Genomic DNA, 22,466 nt, shown 5'->3' with positions numbered 1-22,466 from the left:
ACAAAAGGAACTCTTCATTACATTCATAAACCGGACCAAAGCATTTGACTCAATAAATCATGAGGCTCTGTGGATTATGCTCCAAAGATTTGGATGCCAGGAAACTTTATCACAATCCTGCAGCTGCTTCACGATGATATACTGCAATTGTCTTGAGTGGGAGATCTGAAACACATGCCTTCAAAATCTGGACTGGAGTCAACTAAGGCTGTGTAATAGCCCCCATACTATTTACAATCTACCTGACTGTCTATTCATTTCATCAAAGATCAACTGCCCTCTGGTGTGAGTATTAAATACCACTTAGATGGAAAACTCTTTAACCTCAGTCGCCTCCATGCCAAAACTAAACTGACCACCATGGACATACATGATCTACAGTTTGCAGATGACTGCAGTATCATTGACCACTCTGCAACATATTTGCAAGCCACTCTTGATCGTTTCAATTCTTCATACAAGAGACTTGGTCTGTCCTTGAATATTGCCAAAACAAAACTCCTACATCAATCCACAGCTGGTCAGCTATTCCCCTCCTATTTATGTTGAAGTAGAGACTCTGAAATATATTGAGCACTTCCCAAACTTTGGCAGCCACTTCTCTCAAAAGGCTAGCTTTGACGAGGCGATCCAACACCAGATCAGCTGCACCAGCTCAGCCTTCCTCAAACGACAGCTGTGAGTGTTTGATAACAAAGACCTCCACAAGTCAACAAAAGTCCGAATGTACAGAGTAATTGTCACCGCACTCCTGTACTGCCGTAAGACCTGGCCTGTGTATCAGTGACACATATAACAGCGCTAGAGTAGTTCCATCAGTAATGGGTGTGGAGAGATGGGAGATGGCATTGTGGTACATCAGAATCCAGAGGCACAACTAACACTCTGGGGACATGGGTTCAAAGGTGGAATTTAAAATTCAATTATTAAAACTGGAATATAAAGCTAGTCTTAATAATGGCGACAATAAAACTATTAGATTGTTGTAAAAACCCATCTGGCTCAGTAATGCCCTTTAGGGAAGGAAGTCTGCTATCCTTACCCATTCTGGCCTACATGTGACTCCAGATCCACAGCAGTGTGGTTGATTCTTGATTTCCCTCTGAAATGGCCTAGCAAGCCACTCAGTTCAAAAGGCAATGCGGGATGAGGAACAAATGTTGGCATTGCCAGTGACGTCCATGTCCCATGATAAAATAAAGAAAAAAATACCTCTGCTGCAGCCTCTGCATTCAATGGGAGGAACATTGAACAAATTCTTAGTGGCCTTCTTGAAAAAGCCAGCTCCACAAGCATTCAGGCAAAATTCCTGCAAAATCAGCTTCGCCGAAATGGATGGCCAAAAAGCCTCAATCCCCATCAGGCCCTGTTTTCTCAACTCTCAGATGGCCAGCTTTCCAGGGGAGGACAAAGAAAATGCTTTAAAGGAACTCTGAAGCTCTCCTCGAAGCATGGCAGCATTGACGTTACTGACTGGGAGGAGCTGCAACCAATTGTTCATCGTGCTACATCGCACCTTGAGTCCAAACACCTTAACGATGAGGTAGAGCGATGGCAGAGAACGAAAGAAAAGGAAGCAAATCCTGCACTCCAGATCCCACTACCTCTTGGGACGTCCTGCCCAATGTGCCCAAAGAACTGTGGGTCAAAAATCGACCCGTTCAGTCACGTGAAGACCCGTGGCAGAAACTTGCTATCCTGAGTAGATATCATCCTCAAAATGAGGAATAGCTGAAAATGACAACCCCATCTTTTTCCATATGATTTCTTATTAGGGACCAAATGGCCTACTCCTGCTACTATTTCCTATGTACTGATGTGATTTAGTTTGCATAGCAAAAAGATTCTTCCTTGTGTAATTACACTACAGTTAATACCGAATTTTGAATAAAGGATGTCTGGTCAATTTCTTGCTACATCTCCCTGTGCTTTCAATGTATAGCAAGAAAATAGTTACATTTAGAACACTTACCCTTCTTTTTTTATGTGCTTCATAAGATAGTTTGTGACTAACCAGTCTGTTAGTTTACCCCTCTTTCAGTATGTGCCGCACAGAATTGCTGAAGCTAGATATAATTCAGTTTGTTCATAAGGTGCTCAGTTAAATATCACATTCACTCATATGCACACAATGATACACAACTCATACGTACTCATTCATCATGTGTGTACGCAACAAACATGAATTTTGAAGAACTGTTCAAATTGGGATGTCAACTAATACGATTAGTTTGAACATTGTTCTCAATTGCACACATTTACATATATATATTTACTTATGTAAGTAACATTTAACATCCTCTTATGCCTAATTACACACTGCCATAGTGTTCACAAAGTTGCCTTTGAGAGGTACATGAGGTTAAATTTGTGTGTGCGACATGTGATTTGTCTATTTCCCCTATGTTGGTGTCTCAGTTAGGCCTCTCCTTGTAACACTGCAGATGAAATCACCCTTCTATACCTTCAAATTGCAGGTGGGTGGTGGCAAGTGCAGAGGTAAAGTGTCCTTCTTAAGCAAGATCTGCAACATTTCAGTCATTGTTTGTCTTTTAATTGCAAGCCCTGCCAGTCTCACCATGTACTCTCTGAGAGCACAGTTTGTGAAAATGCTGGGCCTCACCAGTCCTGCCAAGGATATGCAAAATCAATCAATGAGGCAGCTAGGTTTACAAAGCAGCCCCTTTGCCAGCCTAGCTAAAAGGTGCCAATGCATATTCAATGGGAACAAGTAGATTTGAATGGGAGTTACGGCTTGGAAATACTTGAGCTAGTGACTTAACTTGAAGTATCTGTTTAAAAGCAGTTATTCACCTAAATATTTTCTTTCAATTAATATTGCAGGCAGAAAAGGGAAACTTCAGAATTTAATTCTGATGGGAATTTGATCAGATCTAGATATCACCTGCATGTTTTTACTTTTTATTAACATGTAACTTAATCTGCCTCTAGTTTTTAATGGAATAATTGTGTTCAGGGCTGTTCTATGAAAGTCAAGATCGTACAATTCTGTCCGAAATGGCCTTCGCCGAGGCAAGAAAGCTTCAAACGGCAGCGGAGACACTGAAAAAGTCTCTGGATGAAGTGATCATTGACCGGGCGAAGGTAACCGAGGTTCCAGAAGCTGAACCTGAGAACGATAAAAAAGGTGAAAAGGCATATATATTTCACTTTTTCATGAAATTTATTATATCCTCCAAGTGTCTGTGGGCAGCCCTTCCCCTTTGGCCATTTAGGACTTTTTTTATGCTGCTGAAAAGAGAGATGTTACCATAGCTTTTCGTCTTTTTTTTATATTGATTCACGGGATGTGTACGTTATCAGCAATTTATTGTCCATCCCGAATTTCCTTTGAGAACTGAGTGGTTTGCCCATTCAAAGGGCAGTTAAGAGTCACCCATATTGTTGTGGGTCTGGAATTGCATATAAGCCAGACCAGTAAGAATGGCTTATTTCCTTCCCCAAGGTAAAAGCAAAACACTGCGAATGCTGGAAATCTGAAACAAAAACAGGAAATGCTGGAAAAACTCAGCAGGCCTAACAGCATCTGTGGAGAGTCAGAGAGACTCTGAAGAAGAGTCATATGGACTCTGTTTTTCTCTCCACAGATGCTGTTAGACCTGCTGAGTTTTTCCAACATTTTCTGTTTTTGTTTCAGATTTCCTTCCCCAATGGGCATTAGTGAAACTAGATGTTTTTTTTATGACAATCCAGTAGTTTCATGGTTACCAATACTGATGGCTTTTTATTCCGATTTTATTTCATTCATTGAATTTAAAGCCCCCAGCTGCTGTGATGGGATTTGAACTCGTTTCTCCGGATCATTAGTCCAGGTCTTTAGATTACAAGGGTGAGATGAGGAGAAATTTCTTTATTCAGAGGGTTGTGAATTTTTGGAATTCTCTATCCCCTGGAAGCTGTGGAAGATCAGTCATTGCGTATATTCAAGATTGAGATTGATAGATTTTGGGGCACTAAGGGAATCAAGGGATAAGGGATAGGTAGGAAAGTGGAGCAGGCTCAAGGGGATGAATGGCCTACTGCTGCTCCTATTTCTTATGTTCTTATTATGCAGTTTATGAACATAATCTTGTTCACTTCTCTTTAAGATCAGCCAGCTGCAACAGATGAAACTGAACCTGCGGTCCAAGAAACCCCTAGCTCACAGTCTGTTACAAGCCCAGGTGGAACGACTACAGATATGGTTCCGAAAGTCGCATCTAATTTCATCAGTAAAAAAAGGATATCTTCCATTAAAGGTCAGTTGACATTTTATTTCTCTCGTCAACCTCCTTGCCTTTTCACAATAATGTTTGTCACCTTTTATGTCTTACCCTTTTGGGGAGAGGAACTGTAGTCTTTTCAAAGCTTGTTTTAACACTCATTAAGTTACTGGATTGCTGTTAAAACCCCATCTGGTTTACTAATGTCCTTAGGGAAGGAAATCTGCTGCCCTTACCTGGTCTGGCCTAAATGTGACTCCAGACCCCCAGCAATGCAGTTGACTTTTAGCTGCACTTTGAAATGGCCTCAACAAGTCACTCAGTCGTATAAAATTGCAAGAAAAATTACAATTAAGAAAATAAGATGGACCACTCAATTTGACCTACGTACTGGACATGAAAAAAGCACACCCAGCTCAGTCTATTCTGCAAAGACCTCCTCACAGACATCAAGGTTCTTGTGCCAAAATTAGGAGAGCTGTGCCACAGACTAGTCAAACAACAGCCTGACTTCAACATACTCATTGAACCAAATTTAACATTAGATATGTGCTGCCCCACTGTCAGGATCAATCAGTGGCATGGAGCTGGGAGTGAATGATCATGGGGTCCTCTACATTGATTCTGAACCCCATGAAATCTCATGGCATCAGGACAAACATGAGCAAGGAACCCTTCTGACGATTACCACCTGTCTTTCTCCCTCAGCTGATGAATCAATACTCCTCCATATTGAACATTACTTGGAAGAGATGCTGAGGGTGGCAAGTCCATCTTCGACTTTCTCCTTTCTTGCTTGTATCCATTTCTGGTGATAAGCTATCAACTAATATTCATTATAAGCTCAATGACTCCCACAGCTGCCTCTATTATACTTTCTCCTAGCCTATACCCTGTAAGGATTCCATTCCATTATCCCAGTTCCTCCGTCTATGTCGAATCATCGTTCTGATGATGCAACCTTCCACAACAGCACTTCTCATGTCTTTTTTTTTACCTTAACCAAGGAATCCCCTTGCCCCCAACCGTGGTCGACAGGACCCTTGACCATGTCCACTCTTCAGTCACCTCCAACGGCCTGTTCCCTTTCCACAGTTCCTTTCCATGCAAACGCAGGAGATGTAACACCTACCCTTTTACCTCCTCTCTCCTCACCGACCAAAGCCCCAAACACTCTTTCCGGTGCAGCAGTGATTTATATGCACTTCCTTCAATCTAGTCTACTGTATTCATTGCTCAAAATGCAGTTTCCTCTTTCTGGAGATGGTGGTGTAATGGTAATGTCACTGAACTAGCAATCCAGAGGTCCCAGGCTAATGCTCTCTCTCCATGGCAGCTGGTGGAATTTGAAATCCGTTAATAAATCTGGAATATAAAGCTAGTCTCAGTAATAGTGATCATGAAACTATCAACAATTGTTGTAAAAACCCTTCTGGTTCACTAATCTCCTTTAGGGAGGGAAATCTGCCATCCTTAGATGTTCTGGCCTACACCTGACTCCAGATCCACAGCAATGTGGTTGACTCTTAAATGTCCTCTGGAATGGCCTCGCAAACTACTCATTTCAAGGGCAAATAGCAATGCAACAAATGCTGATCTTGCCATTTCCCAAGAAAGAATACATTTTCTACACTGGTGAGACCAAACGCAGATTGGGTGACCGCTTTGCAGAACGCCTCCATTGAGTCCACAAGCATCACCCTGAGCTTCCAGTGACTTGTCATTTTAATTCTCCACCTCGCTCTCACACTGGCATCTCTGTCCTCGGCCCACTACTGTTCCAGTGAAGCACAACATAGCTTGAGGAACTGCATTTCATCTTTTGGTTAGGCACTTTGCAGCCTTCCAAACTCAACATCAGTTTCAGACTATAATCTGTGCTCCATTTTGTTTCCTCTTCTTTGCTTGTTTTGGTTTTTTTGCTTTCAGTCAACAGCACATCTGCTCTAGGAACATCTTTTGTTTCTCTTCTTGCTACATCACCATTCTCTTTGGCTCTGGAAGACTAACTCTTCTGTCTTTCACCCTATTACAGACCTTCTTTTGTCCTTGTCCCGTCCACCCCAATTGCTCAAAATCTATTACATCTCTAATTTTTCCCAGTTCTGGTGAAAGGTCACAGACCTGAATCATTACCTCTGTTTCTCTCTCCACAGATGCTGCCATAACCTGCTGAGTATTTCCAGCATTTTCTGTTTTTATTTCAGTATATGGGTGATGGTCTGACTTGGATGGCCACAATCATAATTCAAGCTGTTCCTCGAGATTAAATTGTGGAGCAAGTGGCCACATCTTCCTTGGTCTGTCCTCAAAATGATTAAGGGTTTTTCAGATTTTCCATGGACTCATGTCAGTTACCAGGTTGTGATTGGTGATGTTTGCAGTCAACCGGGAGATGCGCCATCGAGAGGTGGGGTCGTCGTCAGTTTGTAGGGTGTGGGGTGTGTTTAAGGAGGCACCGTGGGATTTCAAACAAGTGCATGGGTATTTTTGAGGTCCTCTGTCAATGGGATTGCCTTGTTTGCTGTCACCCAGTGGTCTTTTTCGAGGAGGATGTTTTCCCTGTGGACATCAGGAGGGAGTCAGCAATCTTCATGTGGTCTTCCTGTTAAAGTACATTTTAGCACCTGAAAACCTGCGAATTAATGCTATCAAGAAAACAACCAAACTCCAGCCACCTGGCTCCTGGCCTGAGCAGTAAAACGCCGTGGAAAATAGTTTTTGTGCTGTGTCTGCCTAATTCCAGACACAGGCACAACCTCAGTAATGCGAGTTTAGGCTTTCCCTGAAAAGCAAGGGCCAGTGTAGTAGAGTTAGAAATCTGATGTAACAGATTATTGCCCACCTTTCCTCTGAGTAAACACTGCAGCCTGGATTTGTATCGGATAGGTCATTCAGCATGGATTTGTAAGAGGGAGATCATGCTTGTAGAACCTGATCAAACTTTTGGAAGATGTGGCTGAAGTGGTGGAGAAGCAAATATCTGTTAAATGGATCCAAGCCAGATGGTGAAGTATGAAACAAGAAACTGATCTATTCATTGAGTGCTGGTTTATTCACAGGATGCAGAATTACAGATCCCTACCTCCTAACCACCCACCCAGCTGACTCTCTTTATACTCTTTTGAGCACTACAATAAACAAATGGGCAATTTAACAAATCAAATTAAAGTGATAGCCCCTTAAAGATGCACTGTAATAGAACCAAAACTCCGAAGAAGACTTAGTTAACTAAATCAAAATGCGATTTTGGGGCTAATGAAGTACTCTAGCCCCCATGGTGCCCACCCATTGCAGAAGGCATGTCCCTTTTTATACTCTTGAGTACCAGTAAAACAAATTTAACAAATTAATTGATCGAAAAAAAACAGTTAAACTAACTGATAGCCCCTAAGGGCCCTATATGTGCTCGCAGTTATTAATCAAACAATGCCTACCACCGGTGTATCTTTCACAGCTTAATCAGCCAACCATTAACAATGTCTATGGATGTTATTTTTTGGACTTCCAGAAGAGATTTGATAAAGTCCCTCATAAGAGACCGTTAGCTAAAATTGGAGTCCATGGAATTGACAGCAAGTAATTGATCTGATTAGGAAATTGGCTTGCGGCAGCAAACAGAGTAGGGATGATGGACATGTGCTCAAATCGGCAGGATGCAACTAGTGGTGACCTTGTTCCTATATTCCTACTCAGTTGCTAAACTCATGCACACTGTTCACTAGTGTGAGTTAGTACCCGCATGAGAGAAGGAGAGAAAATTTTTGGGGGTGGGGTGGGGGCTGGGGGGGGTGGTGGTGACAATGATACCAGGAGAATTGTGGAAACCAGCTTTCCATTCCACTAGAGGTAGGTATAAGCAAATGAATAGGCTCATCTGAATTCCCTGAATTTAATTGTGTGCTTGGAATCAGTCTTTACAAAAGCAAAGCCATTGACTGAACTGATGTTTTGTGAAATTTAACTCATGATGAAATTAACTGATTTTGCTTTACATTGAAATCAAAAACGTTATGCCAAGCTGTAGAGTATCAGACTGTTGAAAAGTTCTACATTTTGCCGCTTTTGTAGACCCAGCAAAGGTCACTGATGTCCTTGAGACTATTGTAACAACTACGCAACAGGATGAGCCAGCACCCGTTGTACCCCTTCCTGTTAATGAGCCCCCACCAAGAGAGACCATTCCTGTATGTACAAAAAGTATCTACATGGAAGCAGCAAAGTTTCTATTGGAGGTTAATGCTCTACAGGTTAGTTATTGTTCTTACTTAAAAAAAGAAAGATTTGTAATACCTAATCACATCTTGGAAACAGGAGCAGTTTAATTTCCCACTCTCATGAAAAGGAAATTTTATGTAGTATGGAAACAGCCAGAACAACAAAAAATTGAGAGCAACCTCAATGCAACATTCCATGACTGCCAAGTATTTTTTTTAACAGTACTTATTTTCATTCATACAGATACATTACATGTGTTACCTCTCTGTTACTGATTGAAATTCCAGTTTTGTATTCTTAATTTCCAGAACACTGACAGGTCCCAGTGAGGTGCCACATCATTGTCAGTATCATGACTCAGAGAAACTCCTTAGTGTTTCAATAGACAGAAACAAACCAACATTTAATAATTATCTGAAGCTTAAATGACCACATAGTTGCTTAAATAAGAATGAGGCAATCGTGAGAAGTGGCAGGCTCTTGTACCAGATTATGAACAATTTCTGTTCTCCTAAGTAAAAAGTTCAATTTTGTTTAGGCTATGTACTAATTGTTGAGTATGTATTCTGTACATATGTATATCATATACAAGATACTGGAATGATTACTTAGTGGTATTCACCTTTAAAATTGGATAATTGTTTGGCAACACTGAACATGAAGAACAACCCAGGCATTGAAAGTTGTGATATGTCTTGACAATTCTTTTATCCTGAAAATTTTGGGTAGAAATTCCATGAATTATCCACAATAACACTTTTTTCACTGGCGTCTTGCCGGATAAACAGTGAGCCCTGTAGAAATTCATTGTGGTGTATTCTTTCTTTATTCATCCATTTGCCTGTCTCATTTTTCAACTATTGCATTTTTTTTTCAGCTTTTATCCATTTTCCACCAACTTGGGTCACAGTCTATCCTCTGTAGCAACAAATAATCTATTTTTTGGCCTCTTCCAATACTTCCTCTTAACTGAAGGCTGAAAAATCCATGAGAAAGGTTTGAGCAGATCCAAACTTCAATCACCCTCCATTTTCCTCTCTCTCTGTAGGAAATCCTGATTTTTTTTGTAGGGCAATGTGACTTGCAAGCCTATGATCTGTGACTCAGTACAACATTCGAGTGAATTAACAAAGCTATTTGCACAGCCTGCGAATTTCAACAATATGACATTTACAGCATTTTTTTCTATTAATTTATTTAAATCTTTCTCACTCTCTGTTTCTCTCTTTCTATAGCAATCCGGCCAAATTATAGCATGTCACCACATTTTGGTCATCGTTAACTCAGTAAAACTTTTTTCTATTCTCTTGCAATTAGTTTGCAACAAGAGCCATGGCACATGAGATGCTTTCCAATGAAAATGGTCTAAACTGTGAGTATCATGTGGTTCTGGCTCAACTTTACATACTTCAGGAGGAGTTTGGAAAAGCAGAGGAATCTCTTGCAGAAGCAGGACGAATTGACCATCAAGTAAGTGAAAAGACAGTCTATATTAGTTAGTAAGTTAAAGAGAATGTAGCCCAGATCAGTTGTCAGGTAAGTTATTTCTGGGCCTGGAATTTCCTCAATCCCATTTAAACCAAACGTATACTGAAATTTATGCAGGTTTCTGTGCCAATCTTGCTTAAGCTTAGACTCAAATTTCCTGCAGAAATTGTGACAAATATAATAACTTTGGTCAAGTGTCACCAATAGGGTTAAAAGCAAATGGACTGACATCTTCTGTCAAGACAACTGTCTCTCAAAGCATATTGTCTCTTCTGCTCCTCTTCCTCGTGTGTTACTGTGATGACCAGTGATATATCTGGGAGGGAATTGCCCTGGGAGTCCTCAACATTGACTCCAGACCCCATGAAGTCTCATGGCATCAGTTCAAACATGGGCAAGGAAACTTCCTGCTGATTACCACCTACCAACCGCCTCAGCTGATGAATCACCAATTGGAAAAAGCACTGAGAGTGGCAAGGGCACAGAGTGTACTTTGAGTGGGGGATTTCAATATCTTTCACCCAGAATGACTCGGTAGCACTGTTACTGACCAAGCTGGCTGAGACCTAAAGGGAGTCATACCTAGCACAAACGAAGATGGTTGTGGTTGTTGGAGGTCATCTTAGTCCCAGGACATTGCTGCAGTAGCTCCTTAGGGCCCATTGCATCTCAGTATCCAGTGCCTTCAGCTGTTTCGTGATATCACATGGAGTGAATCTAATTGGCTGAAGACTGGCACTTGTGATGCTGGGGCCCTCTGGAAAAGGCTGAGGTGGATCATCCACTCAGCATTTCTGGCTGAAGATTGTATCCTAGGCCCAACCATCTTCAGCTGCTTCATCAATGACCTTCCTTCCATCAGAAGTTTGGAAATGGGGATGTTCACTGATGATTGCACAAAGTTCAGCACCATTTGCGACTTCTTAGATACTGAAACAATCTGTATCTATAGGCAGCGAGACCTGGGCAATATTCAGGCTTGGGCTGACAAGTGGCAAATAACATTCGTGCCACACAAGTGCCAGGCAATGACCATCTCCAACAAGAGAGAATCAAACCATCGCCCCTTGAGATTCAATGGCATTACTATTGCTGAATGCCCCACTATCAACATCCTGGCGGCGGGGGGGGGGGGGGGGGGGGGGGGGGGGGGGGGGGTGGTTTACCATTGACCAGAAACTGATTTGGACCAGCCATATAAATAATGTGGCTACATGAACAGGTCAGAGGCTGGGAATTCTGCACAGAGTAACTCATGTCTTGATTCCTAAGCCTGTCCACCATCTACAAGGTACAGGTTATGAATGTGTTGAAATACTCTCCACTTGCCTGGATGAGTACCGCTCCAGCAGTGCTCAAGAAGCTTGACACTATCCAGGATTGGCATCCCATTCATCACCTTAAACATTCACTCCCTTCACCACCGATGCATAGTGGCTGCAGGGTGTGCAATCTACAAGGTGCACTGCAGGAATTCACCAAGGCTCCTTCAACAGCACCTTCCAAACTGGCAACTACTACTATCTAAAAGGACAAGGGCAGCAGATACATGGGATGGCATGTAACCTGCATGTTACTCTCCAAGTTGCACACCATTGTGATTTGGAACTATATTGCTGTTCCTTCACTGTCACTGGGTCAAAACCCTGAAACTCATCCCTTATAGAACTGTGGGCGTTGCTACAACACATGGACTGCAGCGGTTCAAGAAGACGGCTCACCACCACCTTCTCAAAGGCAATTAAAGATCAGCAAAAATGCTGGACTAGCCAGTAATGCCCACAGCCCATGAAGGAATAAATTTTAAAAATGCTTTCTCAGAGGCTATTAGAACTCTATCTCCTGAATGCAGGGAAAAGGTAGGGTCCGGAAAAATTTGTGTACACTGAGACTGACAGCACTTTCAGTACACTGTCGGATTCCAGAAGAAATGGTTTTGTAAATTGCAACAAAAATAGTTATCAAATTTAAATCTCAGGTATACTGATATCGGGTGGGTTTGGGACAATATGCAGAATTTTTTCAGCATTAATGTGTGCCAGTGCATTACTGGTATAAATACAGGGAACTTGGGTGTGCTGATCTTTATCACAAAGCTATGTAGATGAGTGGCAGATCTCAGCACATGCATCAAACCCTTTAAGCTGAATTTGCACTTCTAATTCACTTGTTTTATTTCCGATGTTACTTGCATTAGCATATATAACTTTTAATAGGGCAATAGACTTTGGCCTCCCTTTATGCCTCGATATTGTTTTCATGCATATTGGAACTTAACATACTCCTCGGGTCACATTTTTAAATGGCAACCAAGTGGAAAAAGAGGTGGACATGCCTGCAATTTTCCGGCACCGTTGGTGTGCTGCTTTGCTGGCATGTTCACGCATCTGGGACATTTTAGAAGTGGATGTTTGGGTTGGGGGTGCAGTGGGGCGGGGGATGGTGATGGCGATCAGCCTGCAAGCAGCTTGGAACCAATTAAGGCCTTTTAAAGGGCCTATAAGGACACAAGTGCTGACGCTGCCATTTTGCAGTCAACTACTGAGCCAACCTCTCCCCCGCTGAGGCCAAAACATGATCCCGTGATGGAAGTGGGATTCCGGTGGCGGACCTGGGTTCCAGCACTACATCTAACATTTCTGACCCCCAAACCCACCACCCCCCCCACCCCCAAACTGTGGGCGCAATCATGAGATGGCCAAAGCTGCAACAGCAGACCACCCTTTCGCAGGGTTGGGGAGGGGTGAAGGTGTTCCCCTCCCCAGTATGCAGTCTGGCAGCTGTGGCCAGCTTAATGCAAATAAGAGTAGTAAAAAAATTAAAGGCTCTTATATCTGAAACCATGGCCCAGATTTTGCAGTCAGGAGCAAAGCAAGTGGTACTTGCTGCTGGCATCGAGGAAAGCTGCCCACAAATATGTAGCAATCTCTGTGGTGAAAATCTCTCTTTTCCCATCATTAGTTTCAATTTGGTGTCAAGTCAAAGAGATCTCCAGGCAGCCAGCAACAGCAACGCCATCAAGCATGATATGCAGCCAGTCACACAGAAATATTCTCACAACAAACCAGGAAGTTAAAAGCACTGATTATCCCTCACTTTTTAATATATCATTTTACACAGAGTGAAATAAAGATTGAGACATGGGATTAAGGTAGAAGTCAAAAGATATTATAAACTTGTAAAAACAATTATTTTAAATGGGATTTTTTTTCGTAATGAAGAGATTTGTCATTCCGCAAATATATAATTAGCTCTTCAGGGCCATTTATTCTATTCACCAGTAATTATGAACTTAGTACACCAATAAAAACCCATTTACACCTCATTCAACAAGGTGTAACATTTCTGAGGGTTTTTGCAATGAGACTAATAGCGTACAGGGCAAGTTCTTGTCGGTTCAGTGATTTCCTCTTGAATACATTCTTAGGGGACTTCAACACTACAACCTATGAAGAAGCTAAAATCACTGTGAGCAACATCTGGATTTCTGCGCTAAATTGCAGAAGTGTGAACCCCAGAAGTTGCTGTCAGTTTCAAAGGAGTAATGGTAAACACTGACAGTTTCATCGTGATTACTACTGCAAAATCCAGGCCTATGATACTTGTAAATAACTTCCAAGTCTATATTTCTTAATATTAATAGTCTACTTTATAGAAAACCAACCTTTTTTTTTGCATGAATTATCTTTTTGTTCTCTTGCATTGGAAGCTGAAGATTGAATTTCCTGACAACTTTGGTTTTTCAGAATCCAGATCTATGGGCTTTGCTGGGACATCTAAGCTACATGAAAGAAAACTACACCAAGGCTAAGGAATATTATGAACGTGCCTTGTGTTATGTAAATGATGCACTTGATATGCACACCATCTGCTTGAGACTGGGCTCCATCTATCTGCAGGAAGAAAAGCTTCAATCAGTAAGAACAATTTAGTAATTAGTTCAGTTTCAGCTTGCTGTAACGTGCTAGAAGGTAAACAACAATGTATCTAATACATATTAACATTAAAGGAGGGGTTGCAACATTAGAATTCAAATTGCATTGAAAACACCTGCAGTCGGCAATACCTTTGGGGAAATTCCATTTTAAAAATATCCACAAGTACTTGTGTCACATAATAATTCCAAAGATGAGTACTGACACAGTGTTCAGGCTTTTTGCAGCCGTTTACATTTGATGGTTGGGCACCACAATTCTTCTTTACGCCCACGTGGCTATATCATTAATGTTCAGGATTTTTCATAAGCCATGTAAAAGTAACAGCAAGTGTCTGTTTGGAAGTAAATAATGTATTCCAATTTTGAATTTCGAATTCAGAAGTGTCGTCTAGCTGAAAAGGTAATGTACTCACTGTTCACTTCCAACCCTCCAATTGGTGGCCCACCAAAGAATTTTGACCAACAGGTAATAAAAAAATATTGTATTGAATCCAATTCAGCACCCTGACAATGCACATACATTTTCCTGAGTGCGACTGAATACCCTTCAACATTCACATTGAATGTTCCCCTATGCCTGTGTTTAAAGATTTAGACAGCATTACCACTAATGTTCCCAAACAGTAGCCAGTTATATCGCCACCTTGGAGCCTAAGGGCAGAATCACCCTTGAATTTTACTAAGTGTGGTAGCAAGCTTGAAAAACGATGTTTTACCCGCCAGCCGCAATGGCGGGTTTTTGCACCGCATCGTCCGCCTCCTGGTGCATTCTGCCTCATTACTATTGCTTTCAGGGGAAACACGCCAGACTGCTGGTGGGCAGGCTTGGATTTGCCCACCATGTTGTGACCTCAGCACTTCCTTGCTCCAGGCATCATATTCAAAGCACACCAGGACAGCTCCAGGTGACAGATGGCCCTAAAGCAAAGTTGACGACAGTCCCCAAATTTAATGACATCTCTCTGTGGCGCCTGTTGGACACAGTGGAAGGTCGTCATTGATGTTCTCCACCCCCGCTCAGTCCACAGGAGATCCACTAGAGTCACCAATCCGGCCAGGGTGGCAGTGGCAGTCAGTGGCGATGGGGCACAGAGGTCAGCCACCCAGTGCCTAAAGAGGATGAATGATCTCATCCGTTCCGTCAGGGTAAGCCAAACACCGCAACATCTCAACACACACTCCCAAACCCATCACACATCCACAGGGATTTCACACCTCAAGGGGCAACACCACTAACTCTCACACACACCCTCACATCTCCATCAGGCTCATATCGTCTGGAGCTCACATCCTCTTCCCGTCCATGGCTCCGCTCACACCACACCCTCATCATCCGCTGTGACATGCATCCTGCTCACACTCTTTCCATCTGTTTTCCTGCAGGAGAAGGTGGCTCACAACAGGAGGGAGAAGTCCCAGATCAGCGGTGGAGCAACTTTATTTACTTCTATAGTTATTTATATTTATAAACTATCTGATTGTTATTTCTAATGTGTTTTTCAGAATAAATTAGCCAAATCTACCTACCTGTTTGCCTCCCAGAGAGCACCATCCTGCTTGTCCTGGCTAGGAGTTGGCATTGCCTGCTATAGGGTGAGTAGACAAGAAATACTGGAAATATTCAGCAGTCAGGCAGCATCTAGGGAAAGAAGAACAGATTTAGCGGGCAGGAATTTTAGACCCAGATGGGGGCAAGTGCGAAAATTAGCACTGCCAGCTGGTTTTACATTGCTGTTCCTGTTACTAGCAACTTTCCTCATGACAGGGGAAGGCAGACCCAGAATTTAGAATTAGGCCAATTAGTCCTGTTAAAAAGCTCATTGTCATCTCATTCAGCACCAGTTTGAAATTTTGGTGGGGATGCACAGGTTACAGCAGGATCAGGGACAGATTAAGTGCATAGAGGCAGCAACACAGCGGGGAATTGGTCACGGCGACATCATATTATTAGGTAAGCCCATATAAGGGAGCAAGGCTGAGAGGGACCCTTGGCTGTTGACACATGTACCATTGAGTGTATAGTGGTTGTGGGGAAAGTGGTTTGTATGCTCTTGGGCAGTGTAGGGGGTTCAGACTGTCCTGGCATTGCTGGGACGTAAGAGGAGGGGGCTAGGATTCCAGACATTATTGTGAGTGCAACAGAGTACAAGTAAGGCAACAGCTGGTGGTGAGGAAGGGCACCTTCCTCTCCCTCCCAGAACCATGATAGGATCCCTTTTGTCCTCACTTTTCACCCCACCAGCCTCTGCATTTAAAGGATCATTGTCTGCCATTTCCGCCAACTCCAGCATGATGCCACTGCCAATCACATCTTCCCTTCACTCTCCTGTCGGCATTCCATAGGGACCATTCCCCCCGGGATACCCTGGTCCACACCTCCATCATCCCCAACATCCCAACATCTCAACCCCCTGCCACGGCACCTTCCCATGCAATCACAGAAGGTGCAACATCTGCCTCTTTACTTCCCCTCCTCCTCACAATCCAAGGGCCCAAACACTCATTTCAAAGTGGAAGCAGCACTTTCTTCAATTTGGTCAACTGCATTCGCTGCTCCCAATGCAGCCTTCCCTATATTGGAGAGACCAAACGCAGACTGGGTGATCGCCTTGCCGAACACCTTCAGTCTGTCCGCAAACATGATCCAGACCTTTCTGTCGCTTGCCATTTCAACACACCACCCTGCTCTCATGCCCACATGTCCGTACTTAGCCCGCTACAATGTTCCAGTGAAGCTCAATGCAAACTGGAGGAACAGCACCTCATCTTCCAATTAGGCACTTGACAGCCTTCTGGACTTAACATTGAGTTGAACAACTTCAGATCATGAACTCTCTCCTCCATCCTCACCCCTTTTTGATCCCCTTTTTTCAAATATTTATCTTTTAATTTTTATATACATATTTTTCCCCACTTATTTCTATTATTATTATTTTTAAAAATTTATTTCCATTCATTATTTTGTCCCCACCTTTTAGCCTATTTCGATCTTTTCTCCCGCACCATCCCCTCCCCCCACTCCGACTAGGGCCATCTGTCACTTGCTCATCCTGCTTTCTACTCTTAATGTCACCATTAGCACTTCATTTAGCCAGTATTACCATCATCAGCACCCCTTCGACCTTTCATTTATGACGTCTTTTGCATTCTCTGCGCTACCTCCACCTATCACTGGCCTTCTATCCAGCTTCACCAGTCCCACCACCCCCCCCTCCTTAAACAGTATATATTTCACCACACTTTTACTTCTCTTTAGTTCTGAAGAAGGGTCATTCAGACTCGAAAAGTTAACTCTGTCTTTCTCTCCACAGATGCTGTCAGACCTGCTGAGTTTGGAAATATATTGCTTTTTTTCACTGCTACTGGGTCAAAATCATGGAACTCCCATCCAAACAGCATTATTGGTGTACCAACATCACATGAACAGCAACAGTTCAAGCAGGCAGCTCACTGCCACCTTCCCAGTGGCCATTAGGAATGGGCAATAAGCCCTGGCCTTGCTAAGAATTTAAAAATAATTTTAAACTAAATATCCATCAAACCATTAGGTTGCAGTAACAACAACTTGAATTTATCTAGTGCCTTGAACATAGAAGAACATCTCAGAGGCCTATTAAGACCAAAATGGACATTTAGCCAAAGAAGATATAAGGAGGGGTGACCAAACACTTGGCCAGAGTGACAGCTTTTAAGGAGGGGCCTTAAAGGAGGCGAGGAGGGCAGAAGAGATTAAGGAGCAAATTCCAAAGTGTGGAGCCTAAATAGCAATTTCTTAGAACTTGTGTGCAAATGAATTGCTCCATTTATGTACAAAACAACGGTAATTAAAAAAAGGAATGGCATTGCATTAAATTGTGTTTTTAAGTTCCCCAAAGAGTGATGCATTGTGCATGAGCGATGTAAATATTGGAAGGAAAATTCATTAAAAAATGGAAAATAACTTTTTAAAAGAATTGCTTAAGTACTGAGCATCCCTAAATACATGTTCCAAGGGATGCTAAGCATAGTTGAGGCTAATTATCTTTGATCTTTGATGGTGCTTTTGTAATGCTTTGTTCAAAAACAACTGATTAATTCTCTTTCTTTCCTGTATCTACACAGCTTAATGAACTGACAAATGCTGAAGATGCACTCTGTGAAGCAAATATTCTGTGTAATACAAACGCAGAGGTCTGGGGCTACCTCTCACTGGTGTGCTTAAAGGTACTGAAAATCTTATTGAGTGGAAATAATTTAATATTGTGACAGATATAATTAGTTATGGTCACCTTGCTCATTAAATGCTAATCCGTTCAAATTTGCAAAACTCATTCCCTCTAAAAAATTTATAGATAATGACAGTGGCTGGTGTACTCTGGACAGAAAAGCTCAACCTTGAGTCTGTGCTGAGTTAGCAGATTTAACCTGGGGAGGTAGGATGTTGTTACCATTTAATCAGTCTGGGTATGAGGGTGGATTTGAGCCCCTACTTCAGAAATTAACATGTATTTTAGGCTGACACCTGAGTACAGTATTGGGATTGTGCTGCATTTTTAAGGTGCTTTCTTTCAGATATCTTATTCAACAAAGATACTCTCAGTTCAGTTCAATTTGGTACCATTCAAAGCAGAGGAGCCAGTTCTTCCAGGGCCTGAACTAGTATTTTGCCCTTAGCTTATGCCACCAAAACAGATCAACTGGTCATTTTGTTGATTTGCTGTTTCTTGGACCTTGCATTGTGCAAATTTACTGCTGTGCCAGCCAGCATGGGCCATCTAAGGACCTGAAGATGTAAAAGTTGCTATACAAATAGATCTTATTTGGCCTGAGCACCCCTAAGCTAGGGAAGGAAAATATTTCTATTCCTCATTGCCTTTTTTGTGGTTCCTTGTCAGAATCACAGAACTGTTACAACAAAGAAGGAGGCCATTGTGAACATTGGGTGAAATTAGGATTTAGTTGGCTTGTGCTTCCTATAATATAATAGCCAGCCAACTAAAAGACACACAAGTCAAACATGAAAATGATCAATTAACAGCAGGTACCTGCCTCATCCAACATTCCTGCTGCAATTTCTAACCATTTATCAGCATCTTCAGGAGAGGAAGGGAGAAAATAGGACAATAATTTTTTTAAAATTTCTCATATCTCACTCAACATTTATACAGCAAGTAAGATTTTTTATTCTTTCATGGGATGTGGCCGTTGCTGGCAAGCCAGTATTTGTTGACTACCCCTAATTGCTGTGAACGGAGTGGCTTGCTAGGCCATTTCAGAGGCAGTTAAGTCAACCACATTGCTGTGGGTCTGGAATCACATGTAGGCCTGACCAGGTAAGGATGGCAGATTTCCTTCCCTAAAGGACATTAGTGAACTAGATGGGTTTTTACAGCAATTGTTGATAGTTTCATGGTCTGAGAGAAGCTTTCAATTCCTGATTTATTTTACTAATTGGATTAAATTCCACCAACTGCCGTGGTGGGATTTGCACCCAGATCTGAAACTGTTAAAAAAATTAAAATGTGCATTGGTTTGATGCCTTTCTCTAATATTTTCTAAAGTTCAAGAAACATGCTGTTCAAAAAGAAACATTCTCATATAGTCTCTTTCCTTACGTTCTGCTTTCACAATGTTTAATAGTTCGGCTGGGATTTTCCAGTCCCGCTACCCACAAAGTCGATGGACTTTTTGCAGATTTGCCAAATTTTCCATCCCGCCTGCAATGGGACTGAAAAATCCCAGCCTTCATTTCTAGCACAGGATTGCTCAGAAATTCACTGAAGATTGCTTCTGAAAATCTTGAAAAATGTTTGTCACAAATGTAATCTTTCAATCAAATTAATAGAAATGATAACAGACAAGTTCTGTAATGAGCAGTAGACTACGCGAGCTGTTAAGGTGAAAATGATCCCCATTACATCATATATCTTCGGAGTCTTACACCTTTAACAGGAATAATTCTAGTCTTGAGAGTTTCAGCAGAACAATGAATCAAGCTTAACAAAAACAGAATTACCTGGAAAAACTCAGCAGGTCTGGCAGCATCGGCGGAGAAGAAAAGAGTTGACGTTTCGAGTCCTCATGACCCTTCGACAGAACTTTACAATGAATCAAGCTTGCTCTTTAAAAAAGGGCAAGTGGGTATATGGCTTAGTGTAAGCATATTTTACTGATAATCTTCAATCCACTCTTGTAGCATTTTATATATGACTAAAGATAGGACATGATTATAACTTTTTTATTTAGAAAAAATATTTTGTATTTTACCAGATGTTCCAATGTTTGTTTTTTGGAAGCATTGCAATGCAGCTGCAGTCCTAATTGCCTCTTGCTGTCTCTGTCCTGAGTTTGATTACATTAATTTGATTTATTTCTCATTGTTTCAGACGGGGAGAAAACTAGAAGCAGAGCAAACCTATAAATACGCAGTAAAGGTTTGTTTCAAGACTGACTTGGTTTTGTTTACCTCCTGCTCTAATAGCTTATTATGGAGGTTGCAACAGAAAGCAACAAAGGAGTAGGCCATGCAACCCTTTAAGCCTGTTCAGTGAGATCATTACTGATCTGCTCCATTCATACAGTTTGGCCCCATATCCCTCAATACACTTGGTGAGCTAAAATCTATGGATCTCAAATTTAAAATGATTAATTGAGCTTGCATCGACAGCTTTTTGTGGGAAAGAGCTTCACCCTCCTACCTCCTTTTGTGTGAAGAAGTGGTTTCTAACTTTACTTCTTATTTTGAGTCTTAGACACTCTCACCAGTGGAAAAAGTGTCTTTCTAACCCTTCAATTTATTTCAAAGTCCTCATTCAAATTACTCCTAAAGCTTCAATAATGCAGGGAATACAAAACTTGTTTATGTAATTCCTCCTCATAATTTAGCTCTTGGGACCCTGGTAACATTCCAGTAAATCTGCATTGCACTCCATCCAAAGCTATTTTATCTTTTCAACAGTGCAGTGCCCAGAACAGTACACAGTTGTGATCGAACCAGGGAAAGCTTTGCAGCTTCTAACAACAGCCTTGTGATTGGGCAGTTTGTTTTTACTGGTAGTTTCAATCAAAGAAAAGTAATTGTGACTGCATGTAAATGATAATGTAACCTGAACACGGTGCTTCCAGTATATATGCATATATAGCTGTGATGTAAATCTAGCTTGGGTGACTTCTTTTACAGACCACAAGCAGAGTGAATTAATTTACAATCAGGCTGAGCCTCAGATTTATATGACACATTTTCTGCCCAAGTTCCTTTTCTTAGCATTTGTGAGGAGTCACCAAATTTAGACAAGGCAATATTCAGCGAGGAAAATTTTTGACTCAATTCAGCATCTTTTTGTTCAAAGCCTTCAGAGGCCCAAGGTTACTTGGTTGCCCAGCCCCAAACATTCTATGCCAGAGAATGTTACATGGTTTGGAAGGAAAACAATAAAACTGAGTGTGCTAGGGAGGAGGAGGGGATGTGATGGTATGGGAGTAGTCGGTATGAGCAGAGGGAGGGCTATTTGCTGAAGAGCTTTCGAGTTACAACGCAAAATACTTGTTGCTTTCTGTAAACTTAGTTTTCAATTAGTTGCACCAGATTTTAGAATGTCACATCTCTGAAGAGTTTAATAGTATATTTTTCATATTAAAAATGTTGGCTAAGGATCAAACTATGCAAAGAATCCAAAAATGCCATTAGAAATAGGAATCGTGGCAGATTCTTCTTCTAATGAGAAACATACTTTTAGGATTATTGCACATTCAACTGAGGGATAAGTGTAAATCAATAAATGAAATTCAAGCAGACAATGGTGGACTGTCAACTGGAGAAACGTATTAGTGTTAATGCTAATTTGCAGTCTGTTTTGTTTTCCATAGTTAAACCTTCAAAATAAACAGCTTCTTGATGAGATTCATCAGCTGCAGAAAACACTTGGCTTTGGAAACCCTTCACTCTGAACCCATTGTAATCCATCAGTTCTGACATAAGCTCTGTGCTTCTTTAGACAGTCTACGTTTTTTTTCATCTTGATTACTTTATCATTACAGCTGTAAAAGGTGTGATTTTTGGCTAATATAAAGCCTGCCTTATATACAAATGCTAAAGTGTACCCAAGATGTGAACGATTCCATGATGTCACAAAAACAATAAAATGTATTTTGAAAACATTGTGTTTTCTGGTGTTTGTGATGGTGTTGTAGATCCCATTCTCTTCTCCCCTTTCTTCTGCCATTTTTTTAAGTTCAATTAAGGTACATACAGTATATACACTCTTACCTGAAATAAAACTATTACAGACGTATCAGTTAGGCTTCTGTCTCATCAGCAACATTCCAGTATTGGAATACTAGGGCAGAATAGCAATACACCATAGTGATAAGTTGATGGACCAGCTTTTCTTCTTTCAGTGACTTTTTGTAAATATAATTTCACCACTGACAAAAAGACATTTTCATGCATGTGACTTATTTATTTTTCTCTCATATATTTTGAAAATAGTAGCATAATGTGCAGGGCAGTGTATTGAAGCACTGACGTTTGACACCAGGGGCCAGATTTTCACTACTCAGACAGGTACATAACTCGAGTCGGGAAATTTCCTGACTTGGCAGACCTGCCTTGGTTTAAAGGG

The 22,466-nt window shown here is 41.5% G+C and overlaps 1 protein-coding gene across 3 annotated transcripts in view; it reads left to right on the top strand.

Annotated features, from left to right (window-relative positions):
• The window catches only part of cfap70 (cilia and flagella associated protein 70), an 83,783-nt gene extending 61,783 nt beyond the window's left edge, over window positions 1–22,000 (top strand). For all 3 annotated transcript variants that reach the window (XM_041206626.1, XM_041206624.1, XM_041206625.1), the window contains 9 exons: window positions 2,978–3,148; window positions 4,110–4,259; window positions 8,295–8,473; window positions 9,759–9,911; window positions 13,676–13,846; window positions 15,370–15,459; window positions 17,968–18,069; window positions 20,232–20,279; window positions 21,712–22,000. In XM_041206626.1, coding sequence (XP_041062560.1) covers window positions 2,978–3,148; window positions 4,110–4,259; window positions 8,295–8,473; window positions 9,759–9,911; window positions 13,676–13,846; window positions 15,370–15,459; window positions 17,968–18,069; window positions 20,232–20,279; window positions 21,712–21,792 — 1,145 coding nt within the window. In that variant the 3' untranslated portion in view covers window positions 21,793–22,000. The remainder of the gene's footprint in view (window positions 1–2,977; window positions 3,149–4,109; window positions 4,260–8,294; window positions 8,474–9,758; window positions 9,912–13,675; window positions 13,847–15,369; window positions 15,460–17,967; window positions 18,070–20,231; window positions 20,280–21,711) is intronic.
• Window positions 22,001–22,466: the final 466 nt, after the last annotated feature.

This window comes from Carcharodon carcharias, chromosome 15 (genome assembly GCF_017639515.1).
Source record: "Carcharodon carcharias isolate sCarCar2 chromosome 15, sCarCar2.pri, whole genome shotgun sequence".
Lineage (NCBI taxonomy): Eukaryota > Metazoa > Chordata > Chondrichthyes > Lamniformes > Lamnidae > Carcharodon > Carcharodon carcharias.
Note: the sequence above shows the minus strand (reverse complement) of the source record. Positions and strands in the feature narration are given on the sequence as shown.